This window comes from Aulonocara stuartgranti (genome assembly GCF_965226115.1).
Source record: "Aulonocara stuartgranti genome assembly, chromosome: 1".
Taxonomy (NCBI): Eukaryota; Metazoa; Chordata; class Actinopteri; order Cichliformes; family Cichlidae; genus Aulonocara; species Aulonocara stuartgranti.
In genome coordinates this window covers 29,596,149-29,620,719 of record NC_138939.1, presented here as the reverse complement: position 1 = coordinate 29,620,719, position 24,571 = coordinate 29,596,149, and the positions used below count along the sequence as shown (strand labels likewise).

Sequence of the window (24,571 nt, the reverse complement as noted above, 5' to 3'; positions counted from 1 at the left end):
TATGGCTGAGGAGGAGGAGGAGAGACGAGGGAAGGGAGTCGTGAGGTGCAGAGAGCGAGAGAGAAGAGAGAAAAAAAAAAAAAGAGGGGGAAAAAAAAATTTCAGAAAATAAATTGCCTCCAATTCAATATTCATGGATAAAGAGCTGGCTTCCTTTCACACTTATCTTTTTTCATTATGTGTAAATGCCGCAGCAGCTCAGGCAACTTCCACAGGAAACAGGCAATTAAAGTTAACTAGGCGAAGCTGGCTCCCTGCAGAACAGTACTGTCAGGTGGAACAAGCATCAACAGCACCAGCACAAACCAGCTGGCACCCTGGCTTAATAAGTCTGGCAATGATCGCCACATTACCCACTTATTCTGTGCTTTACAACAGTTTCGAGCTCATCGTATCTTCTTCGGTCGTCACAACAAAGACTAAGATTTGGATTACAACCTATGTTTGAAGCAGAATACAGCAGTGGAAGAACGGGGGTAACATTTCTGAGGTTAGTCGTCAAATAAAGAGATAACGTTCTGTCAAATGCACAACACCAGAGTCGGGCAGAGTAGAGGCCAAAAATAACCTGACACGCCCCAAGCAGTCCTTTGTCTCCAAAAGGCATCATTCCCCTTCACAAAAAACAGACATTTCATTGCAAGCTAATCATTCAAAACCCTCCTCTCAACACTGACCGTGAAGGCTGGGTAGACGCCACGAGGCGGGTGCAGGTGCTGGGTCAGAGGAGAGAGCAGAGATTCAGAGGTAGGGCTGCACCTGATGGCTATTTTTAATACAATCATTTATTTTTCCTCATTAAATCGACAAAAAGCCCCAAGTGATGAATTCAAATCGGATGAAGACATCACCGGCTTTTGTGAGATGTTAAGTCAAAGCATGTGTAAATTTGGACACTGTAGTCACACTATGTAAATGTAGACACTCTTACTCTGTAATAAAAGACATACGCATAGCCAAATAAAACATGCAAAGGAAAGGAGATCGCTGTTACTGGAGTGACAACAGCAAAACTTGACGCTGTGAAGGTTTATGTCGTGTTCTGCGGATTAGCATTTACATGATACGTGATAAGGAGCACACCGGCTGTAACTGACTTGTTAACCATTATCCCAACTACAATCTCGCCCTGTGTCAAATTCATGGAAATGAGGGTAGGAACATGGAAATGAGTCTGCACCTCTGACACTTGTCAAATCAGACTCAATCATACGCTGCTTCTGGCCAAAAACTCATGCAAAATAGGGGAGAGACCAGTAGAGACCAGCCTTATGATGCTGTAAAAATTATGCTAATCTAATTATTTTTAGCCCTTTTATTTAGGAACGACTTTTAATAAACTACACTACCAAACCAGCTAGAAAATTGACCGATCAGCTTTCCTACGGCATAATGCTACCTAACAGATTTGTTTTTATGAGTGAGGCCCACATTGAAAGAAAAACTGTTTTTGGCCTCAGTCACTAACAGCTATTAAGAGAGGGTGGGGTGGTTCTGTTACGTACTCCATACAGTATGTGTGTATGGATTCTTTACAGTCAGGTTGTCTTTACATGACAACCTGACAGTACAGCAGGTGGTGCCTGCAGGGCAAATCTCTAACTTATGCATGTCTCAAATGCACTTTCTGATCCAACTGAGGTGAACACTCCCTGAGTTTGATGCTCCGAGTGTTTCTGAGGCTCTAATGTTGAGACGCTAGAGCATCACTGCCTCACCCACCCTGTGGGGGCATGGAGATTGATCACCTGCCATCTTTTCAACCCTATAATTAAGCCTGTTTTCCTGAGTGTATTATTGTGTGTGTGTGTGTGTGTGTGTTTCAGGCTAGCCCTGCCTATCTTTAATGAAGGCAGGGTCAACTCCTGTTGTGGAAAGGACTTCGTTGGGAAAAAAAACATAGAAGCGCCAATAGTGGATAATTACCCTCGGCTCCTGGCTCATTAAACTAAACCGAATTTTAAAATCCGCTGCTCAGTCGACAGCCTCCGATCACCATGTAACCTGACTATCAAAACCAAATACGCATGTATGTTTTTAAGAAAAGCAAATGCAAGATCCGGGCAGTGCACAGGCTATATTTCAGAGTGGATTTTTTGGGGAAAGAGTTTCCCTGTACTGTCTGCTAGATTTAAACATCTGGGATTTTTATTTGATTTTTTTAAAGAAATAAGCTCCAACTGTTAAGTTAACCAATGTGATTTATTCGCCTACTGTTCATATTAACAGCTTTACAAATAAACAATTTAGTTCTGCTTACTTTTTTAAAGAATTAAAAGCAAAACATTGTTGCAGCTTGTCCCAATCATTTGCTCCATTAAATATTGGATTGTAACAAATAACGCCTGAAATGAAAACTTTATTTATTGTCATCATAATTCAAACAAACAAACAAACTTGTTGCACTTTTTACCCATAGCAACAACATAAATAGCTAAATTAAGCTTGTTAAATGACATGACTTAATTATAGAAGCTGTGGCAACCATCAGGGAACAATGTAGTAAACAGTAGGGAGGAAAAAAAGATGTTCCTGTTCTCCCTATTCTTCCACAACTGCCGAAATCTTTTATCCACTACACCTTTCAAATGCTTAGTACCTGCTAAGTTCATGCTGCTGTAATCTCTGTTGTAATCACAATGGCTTGTCCTGACCTGACCACTCTTAATTCCTCGAGCTATTGGGTCAGAGGTAGGGGTAAGCCTGTTGGCTGGGTCCTTTTATCTAATTAAAGTGCAGCCAAAGTGAAATCTGAGAAACACCATGATCTGATCTCCCAGTCTGGACTGTGTTACTATATATCAGATGTTCTTTGACTCTGGCTGAGAGGAGGAAAATCAGAGCGGAGCTGCAACCTGGGTGCTGACGGGTCATGGTTAACCAACAATCAGAAATTACAGCAAAAAAAAAAAAAAAAAAAAAAAAAAAAAAACGCCATACTGACAGCACATTGCAAACATTGTCAACTCAAATAAAAACATAATAAACCACTTGAGACCAGGGCAAGTCTGTACAAGTGAAGAGGACATGATGTTACTAGTTTGCATTCAGTCTAAAAACTCAAATGCCACAGACGGGTGAAAGAAAATTGCTGCAGATTAATATGCTAAGCTACTTTTATCCCCTTTTCACCCCCATTTCCCCTGTGAATCTATTGCCCTTTTCCCTGGTTATTCTTGACATGCGACACTTCGGCCAAAGCTTAGAAAGGTCAAATACACCCGTGAGCAAAATGTAGCACGCTTCAATAATCTACATATCTCTATCTGAATGCTGGTCCTCCTTCACGTATGCAGTTTTGCCTCTGGTCTCGGGTCAAATGAAGGAAGAAGAGGGGATATACACACAGTCAGAGGCAGATTGGGAAGTCCACGTACCCCGATGATAGCATTCAGCTCAGTCATTGTCACCTGCTTGGCCCGTTCAACAGCCTGAGCCACCTGCTGTTGATGCTGCAGGACACATAAACAAAGATTAGATCACTGATGGAGAAGAATAGTTCCCGCCTGATGGTTCATCTAGACAAGTAGACACTTAAGCTTGGGGGGGGCCTCCATAATGCACGATAGTCATGTAATGGCACTTATCGTCAATAAAACAACACATCAATGTACTACATAGCACTCAACATAATAGGAGAATCTTCTACTAGGTAAAACAAGACATAAAAAAATACTCTGTATTGTATGTGTTATATGTATTATAGAAATGCAGGTCAGAGTGAATCAAAGGAACACTGAAACTGAAATCTATTGTCTGGAGGTTTGCCGCTTGAGGCGTTTGAAGGTTTGCTTTCATTTCATTTCCTTGCGCATTAATTCTCATCTCAGTTTTCCAGGAAAGCCAGTTCCTTCAGAAGAACTGATTTATGTGTTTATGTTTGACTATTTGCTCAATGTTGACAGGATGAGCTCGAAAAGGGGCGATATTTTTAGAAGTGGTCAGTAGTTGTTTGACGTTTGAGTCAAATACATTATTTAGTGGGCTAAAACTGTCAATTTAAAAAAAGAAGGGGGGGAAAAAAAAGGGTTTCCTCATTGTTATGTGCAGTGAATCATCTGTTGTTCCCCAGAGATTATCTGCACAATAGTCATCGTCACAACTACAGTAACAGCAGAATGTGAAACAAATGAGTCTCAGTCTCATCCCTGAAATGCTGCTGGCTGGGTTGACACTCACCTCTTGTGACAAGAATGGCATGATCTGAGCCAGAATTGCATTGAGGCGCTTGGCAATCTCAGTCTGTAGGAGAAGAGACAGAAATGATTAGAATGACATCCTTCCAGCATACTGCATGCCTCAGACAACAGAATAGCCAATAATAGCACTAAATGTTGCAGTGTCCATCCGGACACACCATGTATTTCTTAACTAAACTGGGACCGCCTTAGAACAAATTTGCTTCCCCCTTTCTCCTGCCTCCATTAAGCTCAAGCCTTATTTCATTAAGGCCTGAAATATGCTAATACCATCTGGCTGGAGAAACCCTAATGAGGTCCATACTTCATAATTACGGCCCATACAGAGGGGGGTAGGGCGTGCTGAAGCAGACAGGTTAACTCTGGCCCTATCTATCAGAGGCATCTTTGGTATCGACCACAGAATATTAGCTGGCAGAGTAAGCTGATACTGGAGGGCTCACCATACATGGAGCACTTTACAGTGCTGCATTTGGTCAAATGGATATGCTGTGCTGCCCGCCTACCGCACTTGAAGGTCCCTAGACATTTTGCCCAAGCCCATTTCCTTTTTTTTTTGAATCTGCACTTTCCATAGAAAGAGATGAGGAAGATGCATAGGAGAGGAACACAAAAGTAGAAAGCAGAATAAAAGAGAAGTGGTGGGGTATGTGTGGGGGTGATGAATGGTGAAGTGAAACCCTCTGATGTGACACTAAGGTAATGTGGTTTGACTGGACCGGGGGAGGTGAACTAATTGATTCTGAGAGATTAGGGGTGGAGGCCCAGCAGGTGTGTGTGGGCTGAAGAGGTCCTTCCCGCCGTTTTATACGATGCTGCACTTCACTCATTTTCTCCCTTAACCTTGTTTGACTGTGAAAGGGGGGGAGGGAGGAGGTGCCAGTAGCTTTCTGCACAGCCTCTGAGGAGGGGGGAGAAACGAGAAAAGAGGGAGAGAAGAGGAGGAGAGAGACCTTTGCTGGCCTGTCAGGAATTATCTCACAACCCCCGTCTGACCTCAGACGCACTGTGCTTTCTCCCTCCTTCCTCCTCCAAATGCTTCTTCGCACCCCTTCACGCTAATCTCCACTACTCTCTCTGCCCTCCCTCCTTCCTCTTCCTCTCATCTCCCCCCTCTTCTGTTGCTGGGGCAACACTATCTGGCACGGCTGATCGTTATGTAAATTGGGCTGGGGCTCTGACCAGAACAGCCTGTAAAATCATATTAGGCGCAGCACAGAGGCAGGTCATTAAATTGAATTTTCGGCCTGTCGATCTGATCAGCACGGGAAATTAATGAGGGATAACTGGGAGACTGGAAATGGGGGTGGTGATGGTGGTGGGGTTCTTCGGAGACTCATAAACCATCATCATTAGCGGAGGCTGGATACAATGACACATGGGTAGGGTGAGAGTGTTTCAGTATCACACCACTTCTCTGGAAATGGCTGCAAGGGGAGCAACATGGGGCCTGTAGAAACGGCGTTGTGCTGATACACTCGGCTATTAGAGCAACCACCATACAAACCCTCCCTCACGCAGAAAGGCATCCATTTGTTCGGTGCAAATCACCACTTCAGAGCCACCACTTTTAAGCCAAAAAAATAAATAAATAAAATTCACTGAATTCAGGTGCACCTTTGCTTTTTTTGAGTTGTTTAGTACTGTGCTAAAAAACACAGATTTCTCTCAACAATTCATTCTGAAACATGAGCTGAAGCACCAGGTGCTTTGAGAGCTGAGCTACTTAAATATTCCCAAAACCCATGGCTTCCTCTGAAATACCCCCCACCCCACCCCTCCTCGACTTTAAATATTACTTTGGAGCCAGGAAATAAAACAATGGAGCAGACTTCCTTTGCATCCATTTCTGTTGTACTTTCTGGGCCCAATTTATTGCAGTGTCACACAGGACCGTCGATTTAAGAGATCATGAGGGCAAACACGGCTCGCATGTCAACCTGTGACTGTAAACCCCTCAACCGAATCGCTGATGCCGCCAGCTACATCTCATCCTTCCGTGTCGTATTTAGTCACTCAGCTCTGTTCAGACAGAGTTCATGCGTTAAGGAGAGCAAAACAGGCAGATGGCATATCTGCACGTCTTTTTGACAGCCAGCCATTCTGAAGGGTTAAAATAAAAAAACAACAACAACAACAAAAAAAACAAAAAAAAACCTGCACACATTGATAACAAATCCAATGACTTGCAGCGCTCGTAACGACTCCCACTTTACTTTGCAGGCACTATTTTCCACAGTGCTTTTAGTGGCAGAGATGGGCACTGGAAAGAGTTTACTGTCACTTAAAGCCACTGAAAACAGAAGCCTTTGAGCCAGCAGAAGCTTTTCACTGCAGCTCCACAATTACAGGTACTCAGGGTTGTCTAGTAGCACCAGAGTTTGGAGAGGCTCTCACTCTCACTCTCACTCTCTGTCTCTCTCTCTCTCTCTCTCTCTCCATTGCCTGCCCCCCCCCCCCCCGGTCAATGGTGCGTTGAAAGCCATTTGGCTGTTTGTCGCTCCAGGCATTAGCCCCCGAGTGGAGAGCTGAGTCTCTGACGAGGATTCAATTGGTGAGGAAAACAAGTGGCATATGATGGTGGGGGGTGGGGGGCGCAGAGATGGCTGTTTGGGAATTATCTTCTCAGCCAGAGCAGAGAAAGAAAGAGGCACTTAGAGGTATCTTGTTCATTACAAATGCATGAAGAATATTTTGCATGTGCATGTCATTCTATTTTGAGCTCACACACACACACACACACACACACACACACACACACACACACACACACACACTTTTCTGCAGGGGGAGCATATGGAAACAGGTTGTTTTCCAACAGATTACATCTGATTTTGTTAACGCTCAAATCATCAAATACACAACATTTTTTTATGCTTCTTATTTCTGAATTATGTAGTTTACATGTACACACATATTCATGACAGGCCTGTCATCAGCTGGTTTTAGCGAGCGCGCACACACTCATTGTGTAATACTGTTCTTCCAGTCCTTCTAGCCTGGCTATCAAAATAAAGCAGGTCTCTCAGCCTCCGGTAACCTCGTCAAGCTCCCTTGAGACACACACAAACACACACACAGTGTGTGTGTGTTCTCATAGTCAGTTTGTTTTGGCTTTGAGAAAGATCGGCCATCATCACCTTGGCAAACAATTCCAGGAATCCTGTATAAATTATTCATTTGCACAAGCTCTCCCGTCTCCCTCCCTCTGCTCCTCCTTTCACCCTCTTCCTCCAGGAAACGGACTTCACTCTCCTTGACAAAGCACTTTCTCTGTTTCCCTCATTCATTCAACAAGTGAGGAAATGGATATGTGGAGCAAATTCACAAAATGGCTACCCAAGGTGCAACTAAGTTAAGCAGCACAGTAGAAAAATAGAGGAATTTATTCATCAGGCTTTCTAATCATGTGGCACTCACTTTGCCAAAGAGAGAACATTTGAGAGAGAGAAAAAAAAAAAAAGAATAAAAAAAATCAAAATGTAGGCAAGCGTACGAGAGATAAACAGGGACCACAACAGAGAACAGAGGGAGCGAAAAAAAAACAGAAAAAAAAAAAAAACACAAAGCATCCCCCACCACAAAGTCAGCAGGGCACGATGCTGAGGCAGCCTAATGAGCTGCGCTAATTAAAATCACTTATTGACAGCAAGCGAGGGTGATTACCTCCACCCTGCACTCTTTGCCATCATAAGAGACACTGTCAAAACAAATTACCCCCCGGCAGACGCACAGATCCCTTTCATAGCAACTATTCAGCTCGGCAGCAGCAGTAGGGGAAACTGTATCTGCGGGAACTTGAATTGCAGTGTTTGTGTGTAAAGACACAACTGGTGCTACCATGTAAGGGATGGGGAGTAGATATTTATGTGCACCCCGTGTTTATACCTATTCCCCCTCTCTTTTCAATCGCGCTCTTAGTTTATCATTTCTTTGCCACACTGCAATAAATCTTCAGCACAAGCGAAGTAATATGCCTGCCTGCATCCAATAATCCAGCCTCCCTCCGGTCGCACCAATAACAGGGACAGCTGAGGGGCATCTGTTTACCACTCGCTGATGTCACCACAGACACTCGTTCACCAGGGATGGGAGATCGTGTGTGTGTGTGTGTGTGTGTGTGTGTGTGTGTGTGAGTGAGTGAGAGAGAGAGAGAGAGAGAGTGTGTGTGTGTTTGGGGGGGGGGGGCATGCATTATTCAGAGATCTCAGTCGTCTCCACCGGGCTTATTGATAAACAAAGGAGATGCAGAGGAGAGGACAAGTCGATTAACCCATTTACCCTGAAGGCCCTCACTTCTTTCCTGTCTCCACCCCTTACCCCACCACCACACCCCTTTTTTTACCCACTTGTTTTGTCCACCGCCACCATCATCTAACCACAACAACCAGCTCCACCCCCACCCTGCATCACTACAATCTCCTTGTTGCTTTACAGAGAAACGCTCAGCAACGTGAAGGAAGGGGGGTGGGCAGCTCCACGATAAACTGTAAACACACCTAGTAAGCGCGCATGCACACACAGAGACACACACACACCACGTGCCTACAGAAAATGTCTACGCTTGATGAATTGCGCAGTGTGCTGCTGTTCCAACTGGGCTACCCTCCCACTGATGCCATTAACCTTCTGGATCTGAGGGCCATGAAGCCTCCACCCCACCCCTCTCCATCTCTCTCTCTCCCCCTCTGACAGACTCCCACTCTCATACATCATATCACACAGCTAATGACACAGGACCATCATTCACATCACATCGTTGGGGCGGCGGGGGCAGAAAAGGGAGGAGGGCGCAATGAAAAGACATAAGGGCGCCAAGAGGAGGTGGAGAAGGAGAATTAGGGAGGCAAAAGCGACTGAAGGAAACAGAAAGCAAGTGTGAATCAGAGCAAATGGAAATGTAAGTGCAGGAAGATAAAAAGGGGGCAGTCTGGAGATTATGTTCATCTTTTGTTCTTCTCCTTTTAAAGTAAACAGAATAAAAACATTATGCTGATGTGATTTCACACAGCTGACTACAGCCTCGGGTCACATCGTTAGCTAAACGGAGCAATTTTGCTGTGCTGTCTTCAGGTGCAATCTGACTTTTACAGAGGGTTGATTCTTTATTTGGGCCTCTGGTGACTACAGTATGTGTGTGATTACAATATCTTACTCCAACTATTCCAAAAATTCTCTGGCATACAGTCCAGATCAACCTGTGCGTGCATCAAAACTCATCAGGTGAGATTTCTCAGAACAAGTACAGACATCTTACAGGTAGAAGCCACAACTTACAGCTATTTTTATTCTCTGGATTCATGTTAAAAAAACAAAAAAAAAAAAAAAAAAACAAACAAACCTAGAGCCCAAACGAACATTCTGAGGGAATAAATTGTGTCCAATAGCCAGTCCAAAACACCCCAACCCCACTGAAAACATTATTCATGTTAATTCTCTAGATTTGCAACTCTATAGTATTATAGATTTAAAAAACAAAAAAACCCCAAAAAAAAAAAAAACCACACACACACACACACAGGCCATCAAAGCACTGCTGGAGTTACTCAACTTTTTGTTTCTTGCTAGAGGACTGTTCAGTAAGTCAATTCACTATTGACTACTTCACTACTATCCCATTATCGGGACGGTTTCCACAAAACAAAACAGAAAAGCAAAAAAAAAAAAAAGAAAAAAAGAAAAAAAAGAAACCACCAACCTGCTTCAAACAGTCTGGACATGACAGACCAAAGATCAACTGGAAGTACACCAACAAATGTGGCCAGCGCTTCTAAACCTAACTCAACGGTAACGTGACATGGAGTGAACTGTGGACATTTTTGATACAGCATGATGCCCAGTACTGGGTGGCAGCTGAACTAATGAGCTTTTAGCTCAAATGGCACTTGGGAGGCTTGGAGAATAAAGCAGGCAACGTATGTGCTCACTCACACACTCAGAAAGGCAAACCGCACACACGCACCATCTTCTCAGAATTTGCGCCAAATACTTCACTTTAATCTTATCAAACCATCCACATCAGGCAGCGTGCCCTTCGTGTTGTTTAGCCTGTCAGCGTTTTCACTACAGGAAGCCAGTATGTGTACGCTCCCAGAAGCATTTAGGGATGAGGGTAGAAACTAAGATCAGGTATGCATGTGTATGTGTTTATATTCTTAATCACTAGGAAGGGATGGGGGAGGGGGGTGTTTTGGCTGTACACAAAGCATCTCTGATATGGCTACATACCTGTTTGTGCATCTCAATGTTAAGCCCGTAGGACATCTCATAGTACTGTAAAAGAACAGAGAGAGAGCAGAAAAAGACATTATAAACTTAAATGAATTCATATGTTGAATTAATTAGAGACAGATGTTTATACATAATGACACCATTCTTAATTGAGCAAAACGCAAGACAGTCCAAACTGCTCTAGACTTTTCTCTGAACGCACAGAGAACTTGTGCAACAAGACAAACAGTGGTTAACTGGTGTGACATCTTATCGGTCCCCTCAAGCACCCAAACAAGAATAAAAGAAAGTCAATCACATGTAGAATAACAACTGAAGCGCGGGCGAACTGACATTAGCCGACGAGGCTGACATCTCAACGTGCATTTTTCAGCCGCGGCAGACGCTCGCCTGGCTGCAGCGCCTGTTTACTTCTACTTGGCACGGCCTCGTCTTTGAGCGCAAACCCCGTCCAGACAGCAAGGAGAAAGCCAATACTATTATTGAAAACAACATTATCTGCTGCTGATTGCCAAAAAAGCTTGCAAGCCCACCAACAGATACAAACTAAAGCCTAGTAGTTTGTCTGCCTTGTTTATCAAACACACAGCAAACAGCTTCCATTTATTGTAGCTACTCCCACCACCTTCTGGTTCCTCACAGGGAAAATAATATTTAACAAACGTACTGCTGCGTTTGGTTAAAGTCATTCCTTTCATGTACAAACAAGATAAGCACGTACATACACAAGTGTGAGGTCTAAGTTACACAACTTGTCAGATAAAGATTGTTCTTTTTTTCTCTTTTTTCTTGCCATGCACACAATGAAGCCTTTCCTGTATTAGCAAGAAGCTTTGAGCTGGCTTGTCTTTACAGAGGCACAGATTTCTTTGTCTCCCATTTGATCATCAGAGAGCTCTGAATTGACTATAATAAAATTTAACTGCACTCTTGGAACTGTTTTACATTTAACCCTTTGCAGCACTTTGATAAGCATCAAGTATTATCTCACTTCTCAAGTGTGGTTTCCATTAAAAGGCGAAAGCTCTGACACATGCAGTGCACAAAGCAAGCAAAATGACATGCAGCAAGTACGCAGGGTCAGATTTTTAACTTCCTGCTCTCTGACTTCGAACGTGATTTAAGCTGCGACTAAAAGCTACTCATCTAGTAAATGCCCCTGGGTGTTTTTGGCGATGTGAAACCCTTACAGACACATTTTGAACTTGCATGCTTTTGAGTTTATAATCAGAAACAATACAGAAACATGAGAACATTTCTCATCTGACAAACTGTGATCAGCACATCTTTAACATTTTTTAATGAAAGGGGGGGGGGGGGGGGGGGGGGAGGAGGAGACCTAAATCCATTTCTTACTTTGATTATCAAATGTAAGTTTTTTCCATTTTCCATCCATTTTTTTTTTTACTAATAGAGAGATAGATTTTACTGATATTTCAATAACAAGTAATTATCCAACAAGTAGTTCATTATCGTTGCAGCTGGAAGGAAAAACACACAAAGTCTCCCAATATGTGAGAAATCTCTGGGTGTGACCACATGGCTCACTCTGGGAGAGTTAAGATTTAAAACTTTCACACACACACACAGGAAGCTGTCTGATTCTCTCACACACACACACACACACACACACACACACACACACACACACACGGCAGACCAGTCATTAACCCCCAGTGGGCCATGCTGGGTGTGTTAGGGAGGGGTGGTGGAGGGTCATAAAGAGGACCCCAGAGCCACTGAGAGGAGGGGTAGGGGGGGTGGTCACACCCCACAATCAATAGTTGGACGTTTGACCTCGGCTAGAGTTTCACACCCCCTCCCTTCTTATCCCATGAAAACTCAGACGTGAGTCAACAGTCTTAACACAGGCTCTACAAAAACAACCAGGTTCTTTTCAGCACCTGTGACTGTTCACCACCTGAGGCGAAAGGGAGGAAACGCCATTCAAATCCTGTTCTCGGCTTAATAGCTGTAGTACTCACCATGACGTAGTGACGCTGCATCTCCGTCTTTTCGTTGGCCAGTTTGTCGTATTCTACTTTAAGGCTGGGTGGAGAAGAAAAAGCATTGCGTTTGTAAAAAGGATCGGTACACCGCTGCAAAACGTTTGGTTTTTGTGCGCCACGTTATGATTGCACAAAGCTACAGTAAGGGAACAAAACATCAACGGCTTCTGCTTCATGTTTCCAGGAAGCCGTTGGTTTTTACAGTAGTCTAGTCATTACCTGTGGTACTGGGCCTGCAGGAACTGAAATTCATCTTTGATCCTATCGCAGGACTCTGCTACTGTGAACTTGAAGCCAGGCTGCCCTGGCTGGTGAGGAGCCTGAAAAGTGTGAGATTGGAGATACCACAGGTGTAAATAACATCATCACATAGCTGAGCTCTCTCTCTTGGCACCTCCTCCTCTCCTTTATTTTATTCTTTTTTTTTGATAACACCCCTCAGTCCTTTTTTAATGGTTTGTCTTCTCATTTCCCTTGAGTCTTGGACTGGCAGAGGGAGCTGCTTTCACTCAACTTGTGCAGTGACAGAGATGTGACTTTATCCGTTTGCCATGTAGAGTCTCTAAATCACACAGTGCTGTTTTTTTTTACTGCACAATTAACTTTCAGGACCGTAAAAAGAAAAAAAAAACTGATGATCTACTTTACGAGTTCAACACAATCTCAGATCTTGTTTCCAATAAACACCACCTCTCCGTGCCTCTCCTTGCCACAGTGAAGCCCTCAGCAGCACTGATGCAGACCATAAATAGTAAGGTGTGGATCAGCAGCTTCACTCTGACGAGCTAATTAGGCCATTTTGAAGGGCAGCGCTTCTGCATCAATTTACAAGCAGCGACTAAAGACGGGGGACTTACCGGATGCCGGCCTTGTGGATACATGTCTAGTCTTTTTTTCCACACGGGAGTCTGTGTGTTGTTTTTCTCGTGCTTTCTTTCCGTAATCCCAGTGAAGGTGCGGTAAATCCCCGCCACCCCCTCCCCGATATGCGCAGGATGGCGGCGGACAAAGCCTCGTTCTCGGCTGCGAGGCGCACACTCAGAGCCAGCCCAGCGGATGGATCAGCTCCTTTCTTTTGTACCTAAACAAACAGAAAACAGCTGGATCACGTTCACAGCGCCTGAAAGCAACACGAACGTAGAGCTTTATGAACTCTCCGATACACCTTGTGCAAAATGCAGAATAAAGTAGTTTTCTTTTCTTTTTTTGCCCACTAATTCTCTGAACGTGTGTACCACAAAACAAATCTGTCGTCTAGATTTGCAAAAGAAAAGAAAGGGAAAAAGAAAACCAAGAGTGGCAGCAAAATGCGTTTGATGCCACGGATCAAATAAATCCCAAAGTTTAGACTTTTGATCACACCCGCAACGACACGATGCGCTTTTTTTTGGCTTTTTCCTCGTAAATCTAACGAGTCGTCTTCCACTAGAGGGTAAAGAAAACACGCAACTGTTGTTTTTGGTGGTCCTGGAAGATCAGAAAACAAGGAGCTGCTGCTTTCAAAGTCGGCTGCCATAAAGCCACCGCCACCACTACTACCACCCGTCTTGTTAGCGGCTCTCTTCATGTAACCCCCCTCTTTTTTTCTTTTTTTTTTACCTTTGTCTCGACTGATTCCTCTCCTCCTCCTCTCCTCTGCACAGGTAAGAATAATGTATATGAAAAAAATATTATCCACACGAAGCTTAATATCCGGTAATCTGTAACGTTCACCGCAGACAATTGTCCGTCGTCGTTTCTGTTTTTCATACACTTCTTTGCTCTTCTTTGCCCCCTTGAGAGTCCTTTAAAAGCCCCGGTGATTCCCGAGACTGAGAGCGCCGCTCAGTCCGCTCGGACGCTGGAAACCCCTCGACTGGGACGAGTTTTTGACCGCAGACAACTTCAAAGAAAGCCTCTGTTAGATCCAGTAGCAGCTCGAAACTCTTCCAGTAAGTCCAGGGATTATTATTTTGCGACTCAAGCGGTTCTTTTTTTTTTTCTTGTTTAAAATGTCGGCCGTTGTGAAACGCACCGCCAGCCTGCAGTTGGGTACCCAGTTCCTCTGCCGCGCGCTGTACCACACACAGACTGTGCACTGACACGAGGACCCGACTGCCGAGAGAGGGGCCTCGCGCTAACCAATTGGGTTCTCCGGAGGAGTTTAGCGCCGAAGACCAATCACAGCGCGTCAGTCCCACGTGGGGTACACAGCACTGTCGCGTCCTGATTGGGCCACGATATGTGACCTCGCATGTTCGCCATTTTGGATTTGAAGTGACATTCGGTGCGTTCAACAACTTGTTCAAAACAAAGGTAATAATTTATATGTCCGTGCACTGCAGCGGGTGCCCGAGTGTTTCACAATACTACACGGTATGTACCAACGAGCTGTACAATTTAAAACAAGTCTCGTTCTCAAATAGAGAAAATAACCCACCCCGAAAATAGAAGGGATCATTTTAATAAAAGCTTTTCGCCTTCAAAATCTGCTCACTATATGAGCAATTATAACTGAAGCTGGCGTGACCCTGAAAAAGAAGGTTATAGTTTGAAGCTTGACTATTTCACTGCGCTCTCGGTTGAAAAAGAGAGCTAGAGATGCCAAGAAAAAGAAATACGTCCTATTTCTGTGCCAAGAATAATACGCGCTCATAGAATTTCATTCAAGACTCGAAGTGCGCAGATGTGAATACCCCTTCATCTACAGCAGAGTGTCCTTTGAGTGACTTGAATTGATCGACCTATTTCTAACGAGACCTCAAGCATCTACAAGCTTTCCTATCAGCAGCACTAGGTAGGCTACAACACGTCTGCGCCTCAGCCTATCACGTGTTTCTCACTATGCCCTGCCCCACGTGGGTTCCCTCTTTCCCTCCACCCCTCTCCCCCCACTTCACCGCCTTTCATCCAATGATCTCGCAGCTGTCTTCCTGCGCGGCTCACCATTGGCTAGGGGCTGGAAAAGCTGTCAGTCAGGAGTCCTAGTTGTCAATTAAACCCACGTTGGGTACGGCGCTGACAAATGCCTGTGCTACTCTCCCTCCTGCCTGCGAACAGTGCCTGGAATGGCTGCTTAATTAGCTTCGAATGGCTTTTCCTTTCAGCTCAAACAATCTGTCACTACCATGTGGTAAAAAGAGCCCTGCATAAAACAAAAGCAGGAGAAAAAAAAGCCAGTAGGGGCTAAATATCAGTTTGATTCCCCCCCCTCCCTCTCCTCTTCAACCCCTCCATGAAAACATTTGCTGCAAAACAAAGCTTTTACCTCGCTCAAACACTGGATTCTCTCACTCATCTGCTTCTGCTCTCATTTTCTTCTAAAACTAGATTCATTTGTTTACCTGGGTGTCCATTTAGCCCCTGCATGTTTAAATTTAGGGACCAGATTTTTCTTTTTGCTTGTGGCCTGGCTTTACCTGACCCACATGACATTTATGCTTTGACTGATATATTAGCATGCTGTGAAATGTCTTCCCCACTGTTTCATTTCACCTAGATTTAGTAGTCATATATATATATATATATATATATATATATATATATATATATATATATGTATATGTATGTATATATATATGTATGTATGTATGTATGTATGTATGTATGTATGTATGTGTGTGTGTGTGTGTGTGTGTGTGTGTGTGTACGTGTATGTAGGCTATATATTACACTTTAAATTAATGCATCCTAGCATTAATAATGGTGATAGCATGTATGACACTTAACCACATGTCGAGAGCAAATTTAAGAGGAAACTGCTGTGACAACAAATGAGAAAGGGGGGAAAATGTGAACTGTTTCAGAATAATACTTTGCGGTGACCATAGTGAGAAATACTCTATGTTATTTGTAGCATAACTAAGTGCCAAAAGTCAAGAAGTATATCAAATTTGAACTGCAGCTAGCATGCTGAGAGCTTTAGCTGTTGCTAAGCAACAAATGTATCCCTCCTGCAGATGTGGTGACATCAGTTGGGATAATAACTCATGCACTGAGGGCATGTCAGTGAGCAACACACTGGCAGACTTTAAAGAAGGCCCTTTTTTTCCCCCCTGCACAGAACTTCTCCTAATGATGAATTATCTGTAGTCCTCGCTGTAATCATGGCACTCTGAGTGGGAACGCACTTAAACTACATGCAAACTCTTTGCACTTCTCCAAATCTGAGCTTCCTGAGGGAACTGTTAGTTCTCAGCCAGGAACAACCGCTGTCTGGCTTTGTGTTTCTGACAGACACTTTGACTCGTAACCCATTAACAGGTAATACCAACGGCCTCCCATTATTCTATTTAAAAAGAAAGAAAAAGTCACTCTTGGAAAAAACCATTTCTGTCATGTTTTCCAATCTGATTTAATAATTGTGCCAATTTCCTTGCAAGTTTTCAGGCCCTTTTATTTTGTTATGTTCCATAGAATTTGACAACCACACAAATACAGAATATCAATCAAATGTGTAAAGAAAATTTAAAAAAAAAAAAAATTCTGAATTGAGCTGTCATGCATCCTGTTTCTGTCAGTGGTCCTTAAGGCTGCCTCTAAAAATTCACCCGAGTCCACAGCTATCCGAGGGTCATCAATTTTCTAGCTACTCTGGTCTGAATTAGCCGACGAGCTTGTAAACTTGTAGCTTTTTCCTGTTGGTTTGGTTTCTTTTTGCACAGAGAACGCTCTAAGTGACCTCGAGGTGATCCAAAAGTCGTCACTACAAACCGCATAAGGACGTTCAGTCCTCTTACTGGATGGATGTGTCTCGGTAACAAAAAGTAAAAACAGGAAGAAGGTGCTGTGTTCTGGACTAATAGATATTCTGTCGGCTGCTCCCTCTAGGGAATCATCTGTCTCCATCTCACCCTACCCTCTTCTGTCATGCCAACCCCGCTGGATGTCTTCCTTCACTACATCCACAAACCTCTTCTGTGCTCAGCTTCTTTTCCTCATGCCTGTTACCTCTATCTTCAAGATCCTTTGTCCAATATATCCACTTATTCCTCCTCTGCACATGTCCGAACCACCTCAGCCTTGCTTCTCTAACTTTCTCTCCAAACTGCTCAACCTGTGCTGTCCCTCTGATGTACTCATTTCCTGTCCATCCTGATCACTCACTCAAAACCTGAGCATCTTCAGCTCGGCCTGCTATCATCTATTTATTTATCTACACATTTGTGGTACATCCCAGAATGCAAAGCATAGCCGGTTACAGGTAGGTGTTTAGCTGAGACACCTGTACACTTGGAAATTGGGTCATATCAAGGCTGGGAAAAAAATAAGCTATAAGCTCCACAGACCTGCGAGAAAGCATTGTGTCAGTGCACAGACCTATGGGGGAACCATTTCTGCAGCGCTGAAAAGTACCAGCCTCATTAACTCCGTCCCTACAGTCAAACACGGTGGTGGCAGCATCAGACTGTGCATCATGCCTTTCAGCGACAGTCCCTAAAACAAGGGACCAATCAGGGCAGAGGGAAAGATGCATCCAGAGAAATATGAATCCATTCTGACTGAAAACCTTTTCCAGGAAGCTCAGGACCTCAGGCTTGGGTGAAGGTTTACATTTCAACAAGACAAAAACCCAAAGCACAACGTCAAGAAACCTCATCTGTCAACATCTGGAGCCAACAGAGAATCATTTCTGGAAGGACCTGGAAATGGCTGCAACCTGCTTGTGCTTAAATGTACCCAACCTTTAAGGCCATTCACAAAAAGACTGCACACAAAGGTACTTCAATTAAGTAGTTGTGAGGGGTGTCCTTCATAAAAGAGATATTTCATATTAAAACATATAAAAAAAAAATGTTTTTAGCATGGTCATCATGTACTGAGTGTAGGCTGATGAGGAAAAACAAGTCTGAAACATACAATGTCTTACATTTTAAAAACTGCTGCACATAATCACAAGAAAGCTTCCTAAAGTTTTGTTGAAACAGCTTAAGTGACGTGATGGGTTCTAATCTTTAATCTGCTGGATATGATTTAATAATAAGCATTAAAAGTTCATTATTGAGTTATGGAAAAATTCTAATTATCAACTAATCTTTCTACAAAAGAACAGAAAAAAACCCACTGGAGCAATTTCCTCTCTGCCTCTCCTCTCTTTTGACCTTTGACCTTAATCACACAAACTTGCGGGCTGTACCAGTGCATTCTGCATGTTTCAGAACAAACGCATCCAGACAAGAGCAGATACACAAGTTCAGGTTTCATTTAGCCTCCAACTCTGAGTAAGCCCTGTTATTTAGTTTAAAAGCGTGCCGGCACGAGTGGCTTCACCTCACAGGCTCTGTGTGTATTTGCACTGCTTACTGCAGTTTCTAAGTACATCCTAGAAACAAGCCAACCAGGTGTATTAGAGACTTACGCCCCCCTCCCCATAGGTAAGGCTGTTAAGGTAAATCTTAACGTGCTCTGCAAGAAAATACAAATTACTGTGACTCTTAAATTGATTAAATTACCCACTGTTATTATGTAGGATGTTAAAGCACAGTTTTCTCAAAAGTCTAAGTAAAGTGCTCAAGAAAATAAGTATTACTCTAATCCACTTCAGAAATAAGAACAGCCAATTGATGTGTAAGTTGCCTCCCAAAGGCACCGTTTGCGCATCATCATTTTCATCAAGTCTACATTAAAAACAGGAGCGTGACAGTTTGGGTAAGTTTGTTTCACGTTCAGAAACTACTTCTCTGTGTAGCCTTTGCTATCAGATAAAGGGCTCACTGTGTTTCAGGTTTTACTCAAGACATTCCTTGTAGAAAAACAGTTTTATTACGTTTTATCTACATGGTCTTATGTACTATAATGCTTTTACAGTAGGTCTAAATAATAATAAAAAACCTATAAAAATTTGATAATTTAGCAACAAAAAACCCAAGAAGAGTCAAATCCACAACAAACAGAACCTAAGAGATGGTGTATGAACACCAACACAGGAAGCAGTTTCAGGTGCATTATTTTACATCAAAACTAATTTCTCTCCTGTAACTCTTACATACCAAATCACCGGGCAGTGTACTCCAACATGCTTTGGTATTTAACCCAGAATCCCCAAAAGCATTAACTACTGTCCAATCGAATGCTAATTACATTTAATTTAATGTAGATGCTTCCCAGGTTTGATCCTGGGTCTGATCTAAGTATGAAGGAACTGAGTGGACCAAGTGTACGAGCTTTGCAGCAACAGCCAGAATTTTAAACAGTCCAAAACCAACTGCTAGCATATCTGCATCATCCCCTATTCATCATAGCTGTACTCAAGTGGGCATGTACTGTTGATTTAAGCAGAGCTGCTGGTCAGGCATGCTGATATTTGTCAGTTTGCTCTGCGCTGAGCATCCTGGGATCGGTATGTGTAGGCCCGGTGTAAGGATGTGGGTTATCTGGGAACTGGCAAACACAGTGGTGGTCTCCACAGGCCCGGGACTCTGATTCAAGAACCACATACAAACAGACATTATCGTACAGCTTCATCTGACACATCAAGGACCCCGGACGTGTCTCTCTCACACACTCACAGTGACACACAAACACTCACACAAAGATTCACTTTTCATCCCGCTCAAGAGAGAGTGGCCTAGATTAAGCAGCAACAAAGGAGCAGGCTTCACCTCTGGGATAAGGGGGGGGGGAGTCCGCCCTTGTAGACCTCCGCACTGTTTATTTGCACTGGAAACCCAGACGCTGTGAAACTCCCACTCTGAGGCGCTGCACAAATATTGAGGCTATTTGCAGAGGTGGTTTTAATTCTTTACAGAGCAATGATTGGCTCTTTCCACTACCATCTCTGCAAGAGCTTCGCCAATGGATTCCTTAAGCCTTTACTGCAAACCCCCCCACCGGCCAACTCACACCAGCTCTAGAATAAATATCACAGATGTATATTTTTAATGGCTTTAGTGACCACTAAAGACTCAAATCCCAATTATTCTGCTTATGATATCAGATTCTCTGCTCAAACAAATACTCAGTACCAAAACCACAGTTTCTACAGAAAACCAATGCTTGGTTTCTGCTTCTGCCGTACACCAACACCCCGATACTTCCTGAGAGGACTAACTACGTTCAACTTAGCGTTCGGGGGTCTGTCGGGTGAAAACAAGGATGCTATTCTCAAGATACTTGGTGTGGTTGCGTGACATTAGAAATGAATAAAGACTGCACACACGTTCCCCGCAAGAGTGGCCTCACCTTTGTGAAGCTGTGAATTTATCAGCATCCATCAGATTAATGACTTCATCCATTCAACTGCTCCCTCTTTGAACCACCCGGGTCTCTTTCCACTGGTAGAATGCAGAATTGCGGCCCATTTCTGCAGTGGGGTGGTTGGTGGGGTGGTCACGGCACTATTGTGAAGCACCCACTGACTCTGGATTATTGACATGCTTTCACAGGCGAGTTCAGGCCTTGAAAGGAGACATTCCTCAGAATAAAGGATCCAGTGTGTGTCGCGGGGGCTCTAAACATGAATAGGCCCCTAAGTGTATCGCTGTGACTCGTCAGCTTGTAATCAACGCATATAAGATGAGAGGACACTAGAAAGAGAGGCAAACACAGACTTGAACAGTCCTACAAAAAAACAGCAAAGGCTTTTTTCCCCCACCTTTAGCTTGTTTGTCAATCTGATACAGACTGTGTTGAAAACATAGATGTAGGCACCGTAACGACATCCACAGGGTCAGGGTCCTCTTTCTATTTTGAAACTGCATGTACTGAGCACATGACATCACATGTGAGGCCCGTTCTAAATAATACCCCCCTTTGTGGTCCATTTTTAACTCTAACAGATCAAAAAGTTATAAAATGAACATCATTGTATTAAATAATACATAAAAATAAGAATTCATCAGAATTCACAGGTCAAGGGAGTTTCTTGTAGACTTCTATAAAAATCGCAACCACAGGAGTCGCCCCCTGCTGACCTCTAAAATTATTGCAGGTTTCAGGTATTTCAGCAGTGGCTTCTTGCATATGTCTACACACAAAAAAATGCCGAAAACAGTCAAAACATTTGCATTATACTTGCAGAAAACAGGTGTAAAATACTCTCCATAGTCTCTTCTATTCGTTGACAGAATAGAAACTAGGTTAAACAAAAGCGAACTTCAAATACATAAAGCGGATCTTGAGGAATTCTTTTTTGTTTGTAAAATCCGATGTGGTGATTTGCTGCAACTGGCCCTTGAAAGCAGGCACAGAAAACTTGCAAAGGCTCCTGAAAACACAGCTGTCTATCAGAGCAATTTGTTGAGGTACTCAAGGTAAACATGGGTGAAGAAGTGAGGAAAGACGGGAGGCTCGTCGTAGTGCCTTGACCAATTTCCTTTTGTTCTCGTCTTTCCAGGGAGCTTGGAGTTATTAAACACTCCGAGCTCCGAGACTGCTTGGGAAAAGTATTTTTCTAGTGAGGAGTTCATGAATAATTGCTTTAAAAGCGCTGAAGTAATACTGTATATTAATCACAGCTTAACAGTGGTTTGCTTTAATAACTGAATTTGACTCGTTAATTGTCGAGTTTTGCAAATGCAAGTTAGCTGTAGTGCTGCTCTGTGGACCTACTGCCCTGGAATGTGATGTTAAGCGCTCGTGCAGTTGGAGTGTTTGCCGTACGCGTGCAGTTTCAATTTGAAATGGGTCCACGGTTGTTGATAGTGGAAACATGATTGAGCCTTTTTTTCACACTCCTTTGCTGAGCATTAATGAATTCACAATGGCTCTGCCTCTGGTGCTGTCTGTGATTAATAAGCTCATTTAGACAGCACTCATTGTGACCTGGTCTACAGGCCAGCACCGTGTATGGCTCTTTAGTGGGTTGGTGTTATTTTTTGTGATTATCATCCAAGTGGCTGCTGTAAAAAGCAGGTCAACAAAGTGACCTTATCCTGTCCTTCAGCTGGAGAGTGAAAGAGAACCTAGTGATGACAGCGAGGCCTACTTTGCCTTTAGCAAGTGAATGAGCATGATTACGTGGAAATGAATAACATGGTTTTCATCGCGCTTTTAAGTATGCCATTTTTGTGTTGGTTTTGGCCATCATATGGCAATTTTAGTGACCTGGGTAAGCCCCTATCTCACTGTTGAGAAACTCAAATGTGGGAATTGGTGGGCATTCATCCGTATGGTTGGAATAAAATAACACAGCAAATATTCATGTCTTTTACCACTGTATGTTTTTAAAAGTCTTATGTCACCTAATAATATATGAAACAAGTTTCACAGGGGGATACTTCTAAGGCAGCGTTCCCCAACCTCCGGGCCACGGACCAGTACCGGTCTGTGAATCGTTTGGTACCGGGCTCGGGTGTGAAATGTATGGTTTTCAGGGTTTTTAGCATTATTTTGTTATCGTTTTTATCATTAACTCGGTTTTCCTGGGTCTTTTCACGTGTGTTATGAATAAATCTTCTTTTTTTTCGGTACCGGTACTAGTTTTATTTTGTTGTATTTATCTGCAACACCTTAAAGGCCGGTCCGTGAAAATATTGTCGGGCATAAACCGGTCTGTGGCGCAAAAAAGGTTGGGGACCGCTGTTCTAAGGCACTGCCAACTTGTGCTGAAATTATGGTTCAGCAGTGGTAGCAAGCTGTCAATGGAGGCAGTGTACAAAGTATTTATTGCAATCAGTCTACGGGCTACTCTACTCCTGGTTGTGCTGTTATTGGACCACCAGACAGCTGTGGAGAAGAGTGAAGTTATAACATGGACGTTAAGTTACAACAATGAAAAGTCTCCACTTTAGCCACTGGCTCTGCTTTCCATCCAGTGTGTTTTCTTCTTCTTTTTTTAATCTCTGATGCTGTCGGACCCTCCCTGTTTCAGCCCACTTGTTAACCAGTCAGCATTTGCCCGGTGCACAGTGCAGTTGGGATTTTGCAGGACTGCACAGGAGCATTACTGTGGTGATTGGAAACCACCTCTGTACACTTCACAAGTTTTCATAAATTACGCATTAAGGAAATGGCATATGGTAGAGGGTCACACATGGATATATGTGTACATCAGAAAAATAATTCCAAAAACCAGAATGTGTCCTTTGGAGACACGGGTCTACTTCAACATCTGAAGTGCCCATTTATACACATTTTAATTGAAACCAGGATGTTTTTATAAGCAAACCTGATAGATTTGGATGATAATACTGCAGGATTTGATGGCTTGGGATGAAAAAGCATTGTTCAGGCATCCATTGCTTACCATTCATTTCCTTATTAGTAGGAGAATGAATTAGCAGACTCTTGATTTAGCTGCAAGATCCTTTACATAGAACATCTTGTTTTTATACAATATGTCTCCACTGTTCACTATTATACTGTATCTTATAAAATGTTTATACTTGGTTATGAAAAAAATCAAGGTTATGATTAACAATGCAAATTAGACGTTGTTAATCATAAGCAGAGGTTTACAGTGAGCTACGCTCCTTGTTAAACTTTACAGAGGAAGGAAAAAAGGGCTGAATAAAGTATGTGAAAGCAGTCTGACATCTTGGTGGCATTTCAAATGTCTCCCTCATGTTGTGATGTTTTTTTATCAGTCGCTCAGCAGGTTACAAAGGCACTGAGTTCATTATGACCTGAGCAGAATGTGTTTTTCCAGGGAACAAGCCCCTACAGGCAGCGCCTTAGGACTACAGGCAAGATTTGGTGTTTGGCACTCTTGTATACCTCAGGGGGGACTGTGTAGCATTTATGGATGTTTATGGGGAGCATGCAATCCAGTGCAAAGGCTCCTGTTCTGTTTTCATGCGTGTGAACCCAGTCAGCCCTGTGAGATAAATGGAATGAGCTAAATCACCAGGGAGATTGCAGCCAGGCCATTGATTTTATGGGTCATCAGATAACACTGGGGCTTGCTGAGCACATGCCCTTCAGCACGAGGCGAAAGCTATCATTTAGCCAAATCAATAGCTCTAATTACCCCGCTCCACCCACCGTAATGAATTCAGAAACTATTCTACTATCTTCATAGGACTGGAGTGAGGAAATACAGTATCGCTGATTGCACGGCACTAAATTAACAGTCTCAGGCGGAAATATACTTTTACAGATGCTTGGTCATTTCAGTCTACTACCTTAATGTCAGGCACTTTGTGACTCAAATCTATATCGGTGTCAACCAGTTTCTACTAGCTGATCCAGCCAGACTCTGACTTAGCACAGTTA

At 43.2% G+C, this 24,571-nt stretch overlaps 1 protein-coding gene across 12 annotated transcripts in view; it reads right to left on the bottom strand.

Annotated features, from left to right (window-relative positions):
- tle3b (TLE family member 3, transcriptional corepressor b) overlaps positions 1–15,252 on the bottom strand; it is a 29,396-nt gene extending 14,144 nt beyond the window's left edge. For 3 of the 12 annotated variants that reach the window (XM_082527812.1, XM_082527803.1, XM_082527809.1), the window contains exons 1-8: positions 14,039–15,078; positions 13,297–13,520; positions 12,659–12,759; positions 12,416–12,479; positions 10,428–10,472; positions 4,180–4,242; positions 3,348–3,452; positions 678–716 (exon numbers count right to left, since the gene is read on the bottom strand). In XM_082527812.1, coding sequence (XP_082383938.1) covers positions 678–716; positions 3,348–3,452; positions 4,180–4,242; positions 10,428–10,472; positions 12,416–12,479; positions 12,659–12,759; positions 13,297–13,320 — 441 coding nt within the window. In that variant the 5' untranslated portion in view covers positions 13,321–13,520; positions 14,039–15,078. Of the gene's footprint in view, positions 1–677; positions 717–3,347; positions 3,453–4,179; positions 4,243–10,427; positions 10,473–12,415; positions 12,480–12,658; positions 12,760–13,296; positions 13,521–13,889; positions 13,978–14,038; positions 15,079–15,114 lie in introns of those variants that run through there. The other 9 variants (XM_082527814.1, XM_082527804.1, XM_082527807.1 and 6 more) reach the window with 8 other exon arrangements.
- Between the last annotated feature and the right edge of the window lie 9,319 nt (positions 15,253–24,571).